This window comes from Brassica oleracea, chromosome C4, assembly GCF_000695525.1.
Source record: "Brassica oleracea var. oleracea cultivar TO1000 chromosome C4, BOL, whole genome shotgun sequence".
Lineage (NCBI taxonomy): Eukaryota > Viridiplantae > Streptophyta > Magnoliopsida > Brassicales > Brassicaceae > Brassica > Brassica oleracea.
In genome coordinates, this window is record NC_027751.1 from 21,665,317 (window position 1) to 21,675,566 (window position 10,250).

Here is a 10,250-nt window from a genome sequence, read left to right on the forward strand (position 1 = left end):
TTTGATCTTTTTGATTATCCTACTTCTCATTTTCGTAGTATTATGAAAAAACAAAAAAAATATTTAGCTTAACAATTGTCATCCGTCGACAATCAAACATGATTCGCCGGTTGTCCTTTCAATCGTTGGTAATTTATATGTTGGATTATTTTAATTTATTTCAGAAATACAAATACACTAGCTATTTTCATGAAAATACGGGCATAATTTTATTACAAGTATTTATTAGTTTATGTCTATTGAAACAAAAGCAAACATTTTAAATTTTTATTTAGGTTTAAAAAAAATAAAACATGAAATTATTTTTGTATATGACAAATTCAACAAAATATATATGATTATTATTTTTTTTTATTTTTTTAAAGCACTCACATATTAGAAATATTTAAGAAAATATCTTGATACAAATGTTTTTTAATTATAAATTGTTTAACTTCTTAATTTTAAAAATACATTGGCTATGTTCGCTTCGAAGTTGCTGCAAACGCGGCTAGCGACCAAATGTTTATTTTTAGTTGCTAAACCTTTAGTAATACAAAATAACTACATATAATTAAGAGATTATTTGTGAAATAACAAAAAAAAAGGAAAATTAGTTTTGTAGTAAGAGAAAGGAGGAGAGAGGATGGAGTTTTTGTTATTCAGTGAATTATATGTTTTTTTGGTTATATGACCTAATTTTCCTATAATTAAAGGGGTTTTTTCAAGATCAACCCATAATTTGTAGTCAAACCTAAAACCAACTTTTTTTTAATTACTATTCATCTATGAATTTTCCATACCATCCATAACTTTTTGAATTATTTACAAAATTGCCATTATTATTTATTTACTTAATAATTTCGAAATAAACAGAAAACCAAATACACCATAATCATTTTTTCTTATTTACAATTATGCCATTGTCATCAATATTTTCAACCACCATGAACCACCATTTTTGATCTCTTAAAGCTCTAGAATTTAATTTTCAACCACTTTTTTATCATTCTAAGCAAACAAATCTTCATTTCCTCTCATTCTCTCTACATTTCCATCTAAAAAACTCTCATAACTTTGATTTTCATAATCACAAGCTTCATATTTACGAGTTTTTTCACTTGTGAACCGTCAAAGATGCTTCCTTTTGCTCATTTTTGGAGTTTGGACAGTTGAAAATGTTGGAAACGAGCTTCACCCCGGAAAAAGGTGACTATTTACATGGTTTACGTCATTTTTCAGATCTGTGTCGCAATAGTATACTGTTTATATGTCTACGCCTTTATGTAGACATACAATGCAATCTACTTGTTAACGCGCATGTCAGTTTTGCAATTGACCAAACGAATTTTGTTTTGTAACGCAAACTTCCCAAGCAGTCTACATCTTTTCCTTTGACAACAAAAACAAAAATTTACGTATACCTACCACGACGACTACGCAAAAGAGGTTAGTTTTGCATTTGACCGAACTTTTGACTTTTCATAGTAAACTTCACTATAAGTCTATAAAATGTAGACTGCCAGAGAAGTCTACTTAAAGTCAGTTTTGCATTTGACCAAAACTTTGATTTCGTTGAATAGGTTAGTTTTGTGTTTGACTAATTTTTTAAAAAATTAATCAAAAATTTATAAAGTTTTAGACTTCATATGCAGTCTTCTCATCTTGGAAAAAAAATGTAGACTAAATGTGAAGTCTATTTTTTTATTTTGGTCAAATGTGAAACTAACCCGTCGGATTTGACAGTAGACTTCAGGGGAAATCTGCAAAACTGTAGACGTTCATTTCAATCTATTTCTAGAAAGTCAAACATGGTCAATTGCAAAACTAACCTCTTTCAAAAAAATTAAAACATGTAGACTGCACATGAAGTCAACTTATGAAAGTCAAATCCTGGATGAATTTTGGTCAATTGCGAAAACTAATATTTTTAAAGTTGTAGACTGAAAAAGAAGTCTACTTGTATAAAATCACCACTTTTTTCAAATATAGAAAGTAACCCGTAAAATTTGCAATTGCAAACACTAACCCAAAACGTAGACGTATTTGACCGTCTACAGTTGTAAATGGAAAAGAACGTCTACAACTTAGTAGACTGAATATGGAGTCTATTTCGAAAAATACATTAAAAGTGGATTTGTGTATTATGCATTAAGTTTTTTTCACGATTTTCTTGTTTGACAGTGTGTGATAGTTAATCCTAATGGGTTTTAGTGATTTTGAATAGAAAAATTGTTGTAATTATGAAAGTATAATACTTTTGATTTCACTATGTTGTTAGGCAACAATTGTAGACGTATTAGTAAGTCTACCTTTATAGTTTTTTGAAACATGAAATCTCTTTCTTCGTTAATTATGTAAACATGTATTGTCTTGCAGGAAGTGGCTCAATTACCTACTGAAGTCTTTGTAAGTCTACATATGTAGACCGCCGTTGAAGTCTACGTCTTAAATTCTATTAAAAGTGCATTTGTGTATTATTTATCATATTTTTCACGGTTTAATAATTTTATAGTGTATGTTAGTAAATCTTAATGGTCTTGGATGAATATCAAAAGTTGATATGTTATAATTATACACTTGAAACTGCAAAAATTTGTGATTAATTTTACTCTTGAAACTTCTTGGGAATTTTGTATAGATTTTCTTTTTCTCACATGTATGCTAGTTATTGTTTTGGCTTACGGTGGTTTTAATTGTTTGGTTGATTAGAGTATCTTGTGTAAAAGTTGATAGCTAACAAAAATTAATAACATCATACAAGTGAAACACAACTAAAAAATCAATACAATATTTATAAATTATGCATCAAACAATTATTTACAAATGAATATTTTATTATGAGAAATTATTACAAACCATTTTATTAAAAAAATGTTTTTAGTGTGCTTGATTTCTCATAATCTTGATGCCTCAAATGAAGTCTTGGAAAAGAGTACCTGCAAAGTAAGATGAAGTTATGAGAAAAACATAAGAAAAAATATAAATCATATTTTAGTAGACTTTTTATTAAGTCTATTTAAAATTTACGGTTTAGTAGACTTTAGTTGAAGTCTACACTAGCGAAAAAATTTCAGATCTGTTAGTGTACATTTAGAAAATTTGAAATACTTTTTGTTCTATAAAATATTTAAAAATAGTTTTTTGTCAACTTTGTAGTAAAGAAAAAACATAAAATATGAATATATAAATTGGGTTCAATAAAAGCACAAAAATATCCCTGTAATGAATAAATATAAATTTTACATTTTTGGGAAGATGATTGAAAACATTGGAGGATAATACCTGCAAAATAAGATTAAATTATGATAAATAAGATAAAATATAAAATCATATTTGAGTAAACTTCTAATGAAATCTGCTTAAAAGTCACGACTAGTAGACTTCATTTCAAGTCTACTAGCCCTGACTTTTAAGTATACCCAGCATATATTTTTTAGATCTAAAAAATATATATATTAAAAAAATAAGAAATAAGTTTAAATCTAGAAAACTTTAGAAAATATATTTTATAAGACAAAATAGTAATAAATTAAAGACATATAGTTTAAATATGTAATTTTATTTAAATATAAATATAAAAACACATATTTAAATCTATAGATATAAATCTTACATTTTTGGGAGGAGGAGATAATAACCATGGAGGAAAATATCTACAAAATTAGATAAAATTATTTAAAGAACATAGAAAAAAATTAAAGTCATATTTTTGTAGACTTCCAATGAAGTCTACTTAAAATTTTTGGTTTAGTAGACTTCATTTTACACTATCTAATAATTTTCAGATCTAAAAAATGTGTACATTGAAATGTGAATCTAGTTTTAAATCTGAAAATACTTCAAAAATAGAATTTAATAGTAGCAAATTAAATGCACAGAGATTGATCTATAATTTTATTTGAATATAAACATATAAATACACATTTAAAATCTATAGATCTAAAACTTACATTTTTAGAGGAGAAGATGAAAACCATGAATGATAATACCTACAAAAAAAAGATAATATTGTGAGAAAGAAATAACATAAAATTATACATTTAAAATATATAGATATAAAACTTACATTTTTAGAGGAGAAGATGAAAACCATGAATGATATTACCTACAAAAAAGATAATATTGTGAGAAAAAAATAACATAAAATTACACATTTAAAATCTATAGATCTAAAACTTACATTTTTAAAGGAGAAGATGAAAACCATGAATCATAATACCTAAAATAACAAGATAATATTATGAGAAAGATATGAGAGAAGTGAGAGAATTTTAGGGAGAAGGGAGATAGTTTTAGAAAGAAGTGAAATATGCCGCCATTTTGGAAAGAGATTGTGTAAATTTCATTTATATAAGGAGACAAAAAATGAAACTAGGTTAAAATTTACGACGATGTAGACTTTATTGCAACTTAGTAGACCTCTTAGGAAGTCTACTATGATAATTTCATTATTTATTTATTCTTTATTTTTTTTTGATAATTTTAATATATGATTTATTGAATTCGTTTCGTTATTTTTAATAATTATAGTATATGATTTTGCATTTTTATTCTTAAGGAACTCAACTTAATTTTAAAATAATGATCTTTTGTAAACAAAATTTAAAAATGCAGACTGAAAAAGACGTCTTCGGTATATAGACTTTATTGTAGGTCTACGAAACCCTAAACCACAAATCTCAAACCCTAAATGTTTTGCTTGATAATCAAAAAATCTCAATTACTGTATCAAATATCAAAATTACACAAAATATAAACTACTAAATATTAATAAGCAGATTTAAGTCAATAAAATCAGAAAATCAAAATCTAATATCTAACCCTATAAAATCTACCACTAAAAGATATAACATGTTACAACCTTTTGTTTTTAAACCATGAACATTGTTTGGTTACCAAATTAGTATATATTCCTTAAAATTGTTCAATTATATAAAATTTTAATTTATTTACTTCATACTATCTATTATATTGATGATTAGTTAAAAATATCACAACAATTATTTTTATACATTTTTAAAATTAAATTATTAGATAAAATTATGGTGTAGTCTAGATAACAAGTCTATAGAATAGACTTTGCAGGAGGTCTACAGAAATAGACTTCTTTCTGTTACGTGTAGACTTACAAATGATAGAAACGTAAAATACATTTCTGTTTTTTTGTTTGGTCATAAGGGTTAAATAGTATTTTTACTACATATTTAAGTTGATTTTGCATTTGAGTGAAAGTGGGGTACACTTATAGGTTTGACTTGAATATTTGGGTTGATTTTAGCAAATCTCCCGTAATCAAACGCACGATCAAAAAAAAAAAAAAAAAAGGAGCTGCTACCTGTATAACTAATTGCAGATTGCATGTCGCGGTCAGATGTCACAATGATCTCGAAACAAACATGGGCATATTCATGACTTAATCCTTTTTTATTTATAAACAAATACAAGTTTTAGAAAGCAATTAGTTTAGTCTTCCTGAAAAATCCGTAAACTTACAAAAAGATTAAAAAATTCAACGACTACTATTTTTGTTTTTCCATTATTTTCCTTCTGGTGATGTACAGATATCTGACGATCAAATCTTGTCAAATATGGCAGAATCTAACAGAGATCTTACTTTGGTCACGACCCTTTTGATTTTGCTTCAACTATGCAGGATGGTATCTTGCACCACAATCACCAGAAACCTCACGATACGAGACGGAGACTCACTGATCAGCGTGGGCGAAATTTTCGAGCTTGGATTCGTCAGCCCCAAAAATTCAACTTTAAGGTATGTCGGAATCTGGTACAAGAACATAGATCCTCGAACAATTGTCTGGGTAGCTAATCGAGAAACACCTTTGTCTGATCACAACGGAGCTCTGAAGATTGCTGACGACGGGAACTTGGTGGTCGTCAACGGTCAAAACAACACCGTTTGGTCCACAAACGTGCACCCCAAGTTGAACAATACTGTTGCTGGTCTGTTGGAAACAGGGGATCTGGTTTTGTATTCAGATTCAGACAGGGACACTAAGTACTGGGAGAGCTTTAACAATCCAACTGATACTTTCTTGCCGGGTATGAGGGTTAGGGTAAATCCTTCAATGGGAGAGAATCGCGCTTTCGTCCCGTGGAAATCCGAAACTGATCCTTCACCAGGAAGATATTCAATGGGGATTGATCCCTTGGGGGCAATAGAAATTGTGATTTGGGAAGGGGAAACGAGAAAATGGCGAAGCGGGCCGTGGAACTCAGCTATCTTTACCGGTGTACCAGATATGTTCCGTGTCACAAACTATATTCACGGGTTTAAGCTCTCTTCTCCTCCTGATCCAGATGGTAGCGTGTTCTTCACGTATGTTCCATCGAATAAGGACGACTTGTTGAGGTTTCGGATCCGATTTGATGGCATTGTAGAGCAGTTGATATGGAATAGGGATGCCAGGAACTGGACTTCACTTCAAGTGAAACCGAGCAAGGAATGCGAGAAGTATAACCGTTGCGGTAATTACAGCGTATGTAATGATAGTAAAGACTTTGATTCTGGTAAATGTAGTTGCATTTATGGGTTTGAGCCGGCTTATCGAAATCAATGGAACAAGGGAAATTTCTCGGGTGGCTGCAAAAGAAGAGTTTCACTGAACTGTAGCCAGAGTCGGTTTGCAAAGAAAGTAGACGGGTTTAGGGTACTTAAGGGTATGAAGGTGCCTGATTTTGGATCAGTTGTTTCAGTTAACAACTCAGAGACTTGTAAGGATGTATGCCTGAGGGATTGCTCGTGCAATGCTTATGAGGTCGTACCAGGGATCGGATGCATGATTTGGACTCGAGATTTGGTCGATATGGAGCATTTTGAGTACGGTGGAAACAACGTCAATATCCGGCTAGCTGCATCTGAAATAGGTTTGTAAAACATTTTAGGCATTGTAGAAATATTTGAATATGACTAGCCTGAAATCTGTGTTTGGGTTTCTTTTCTTATGTATGCAGGAGGCAAGAAGGAAATTTGGATTATTGTTTTTAGTATTGTAGGTGCATTCATGCTCGGGTTATGCTGCTTATGCATTTGGGTCTTATGGAAGTTCAGGAAAAGAGTTAAAGGTAAAGCCTTATAGTCTAGTTTCATAAGGGTCTGAGACTGAGAGATCTGTTATTTCATTGATCTACAGATATCTTGTGGAATAAGGAAGATAATGCACTTTTGGATATCAGAGAGAACAGAGATTACTCAGTTAAGTCTTTAAGCTCGCTGAACGAAGTTCTAATGGGGGATCAAGTTGACACACCCGATTTGCCAACTTTCAGTTTCCACAGCGTAGCTTCGGCAACAGGAGGTTTCTCTGAAGAAAACAAGCTTGGACAAGGTGGATTTGGTACTGTATATAAGGTGAGCATCAACTAAACTCAATCTTCTTGAGACTAAGGTTAATTAAAATTTTGTGTCGGCTTAATCTTTGGTTGGATAATTAGGCTTAATATTTATGCTAAACTTATGTTATTTTTTTGGTAAAAGATGAAACAAATAAATACACATATGTTTTATGTTTGGACAGGGAAACTTTTCAGAAGGAAGAGAGATGGCAGTGAAAAGGCTATCAGGCAAATCTATGCAAGGACTAGATGAATTCAAGAACGAGATCTTACTAATCGCGAAACTCCAGCATCGGAATCTCGTAAGATTACTTGGATGTTGCATTGAAAACAACGAGAAAATACTTATCTATGAATACATGCCAAATAATAGCTTGGACCGTTTCCTTTTTGGTATGTTTTCTTTTACAACATTATCAGGAAACATGTGTGAAAAATTCGTAGATTGAGTAAAAAACTTATCTATGTGCAGATGAGAGTAAACGGATGAGTTTAGAGTGGAGAAAACGATGGGATATCATTGGAGGAATTGCAAGAGGATTGCTTTACTTGCATAGAGACTCAAGACTAAAGATCATTCACCGTGACCTAAAAGCTAGCAATATCTTGCTGGACAAGGAAATGAAACCTAAGATCTCGGATTTCGGTATGGCTAGGATCTTCAACTACCGACAAGATCAGGCCAATACGATACGAGTTGTCGGCACATAGTAACTAACCAAAACACCTTATTGTTTTTTTTCTATAACACATTGTGAAGCTGTATGGATTTCTAATGATCTTGATGTTGAAAAATTGTGTAGTGGTTATATGGCTCCAGAGTATGCAATGGAAGGGATGTTCTCAGAGAAATCTGATGTGTACAGCTTTGGAGTGTTGATACTGGAGATTGTAAGTGGAAGCAAGAACGTTAGCTTTCGAGGGTCTGAACATAGAAGTCTCATTGGTTATGTAAGTTTCTCTTAATATTTAGGTTTGGTTTGGTTCGTTTCTTGTTTTCATTTCTAGAAACTTATATTCTAAAGGACAAAATTTCAGGCGTGGAATTTATGGAGCCAAGGGAAGACCAAAGAGCTAATAGATCCAACGATAAAGGAGATTCGAGACGTAAATGAAGCAATAAGATGCATCCATGTGGGGATGTTGTGTACACAAGACTCGGTTATTCACAGACCAAACATGGGTTCGGTTTTGTTGATGTTGGAGAGTCAAACCAGTCACCTTCCACGACCAAGACAGCCTACCTTCCACTCTTTCTTGAACTTCGGCGAGATCGTCGAAGGTAAGGAAGTTGCCACGGTCAACGATATTACTTTGACCACTGTTGTTGGAAGATGACTAATTTGTCAATAAATTATTCTTCACTGTGCTCTATAACTTTTCATTTTTTCCCTGGAGGCTGGAAGTCTCTTAGTTTTCAACTTTTTGTGCATAGTAACTATTCTCCTTGTTAAACATTTTATAATACGTATATACTTGAATTTAAATGTTGTCAGGGAAAAACTCAAATCGGATTTGTACTCTAGTTTTTTTTTTAGGGTCAGCATACTTAGTTTTCAACTTCTAGTTTTTTTTTAGGGTCAGCATACTTAATTGAGATTTGTGAAAGCCAAAGAATTGATGTTGAAACATGTGGGAGATATGTCACTAGCTCATATGGTTCTAAAACCACTTCAACTAGATTTCATGCTTCATGCTTCATGCTTCATGCTTCATGCTTCATGCTTCGTTCGTAAAGAATATTTTTATTTTCTAAACTAAAATACTTGTTAATTTACTTTCTCAAGGTCAAGTTTGTAAAAAAAATTTGGCCAACTAGAGTACAAAGTTAGAAAATTTATACATAGACACACCTTTTGTCTTAAAAATTACATAAAAAAGCACTTACAATCTTTAATTTAGCACATTTTGGAAAGAATAAAAGGGAATTTGCCAAAACTAACCCACAACTTGATTTTAACCTCTAACTTATACCCAAACTTGAATCAAATGCAAAACTAATCTAATAGCCTTGTGAAATTACAGTCGAGTCCCCTGTGATCAAACAAAAAAACAGAAGCCATTTTTACGAACATAGCCCCAGTAAGTCGTCAGAGATGTTGGAAGTCGTCTGGACGACTTCAAAGTAAGTCTTCTGGGTGTAGCTGATCTTAAAAATAATTTATAAATTTTTTAAAAATTATTTTGATAAGCGAAAAATGAAAATCATGTAATTATAAACAGTTTTAAGTGATATAAATTAAAATATAACAAAATTGAATTGTTTTCAACATAGATGAGTGTAGGTAGTGAATCATGGTATTCTTTGGTCTAGGGTTTGGCAACATATGTTGTAGTATTGTATGTATTCTTAGGGTTAGATTTTGGAAAGCTTGATTTTTTTTTTTGAAAAATTAAATTTTTTACCTATACGTGTTTATTTTTGTGTATAGTAAACACTTTTGAAGTTCAATTTGATTTTATGAAGTGTTTAGTTAGTTAATTAAATTTAGGGGTTATGTTTAAGGTCCAGACGACTTCCATGGAAGTCGTCTGGTGAAGAAATTAAAGCAGACGACTTACATGTAAGTCATCCAGATATTCCCGCTTAAAATTTTTTAAAAAATTATTTTCCCGCTTAAATAATTTAAACCACGACTTACAAGTAAGTCGTCTGGGAAGTCTTATATTTTAGTTTTCCGCTAAAAATATTTTAATTTCCTGCTAAAAATATTAAAGTCTTCTGGGCGACTTACAAGTAAGTCGTCTAGGAAGTCGTCTGAATCAAAAATATTTAACCTAATTGGATTTTTTGTCTCCCTATATAAAGAAAAATTTACACATTCTCTTTCCTCCTCTCAAATGGCTGCAAAAAAAAATGCAATGTTCATCATTCTAAAACTCTTCAACCTCTCTCTAATCTCTTTAACTTGAAA

At 31.1% G+C, this 10,250-nt stretch overlaps 1 protein-coding gene across 1 annotated transcript; it reads left to right on the top strand.

Annotated features, from left to right (window-relative positions):
- The first annotated feature begins 5,501 nt into the window (after nucleotides 1–5,501).
- LOC106340008 (putative G-type lectin S-receptor-like serine/threonine-protein kinase At1g61610) lies at nucleotides 5,502–8,771 on the top strand. The gene is made up of 7 exons (XM_013778872.1): nucleotides 5,502–6,867; nucleotides 6,955–7,065; nucleotides 7,134–7,351; nucleotides 7,518–7,728; nucleotides 7,808–8,045; nucleotides 8,139–8,286; nucleotides 8,374–8,771. Exons 1-7 carry the CDS (start codon nucleotides 5,571–5,573, stop codon nucleotides 8,671–8,673), a joined length of 2,523 nt encoding a protein of 840 aa, XP_013634326.1. The 5' UTR covers nucleotides 5,502–5,570; the 3' UTR covers nucleotides 8,674–8,771.
- Nucleotides 8,772–10,250: the final 1,479 nt, after the last annotated feature.

Bases quoted from the DNA above. Each gene is read 5' to 3' on its own strand.
- LOC106340008 (XM_013778872.1), top strand. From the start codon at position 5,571: ATGGCAGAATCTAACAGAGATCTTACTTTGGTCACGACCCTTTTGATT. The intron at 6,868-6,954 runs GTTTGTAAAACA...TTATGTATGCAG, and splicing joins GCTAGCTGCATCTGAAATAG to GAGGCAAGAAGGAAATTTGG. The intron at 7,066-7,133 runs GTAAAGCCTTAT...ATTGATCTACAG, and splicing joins GTTCAGGAAAAGAGTTAAAG to ATATCTTGTGGAATAAGGAA.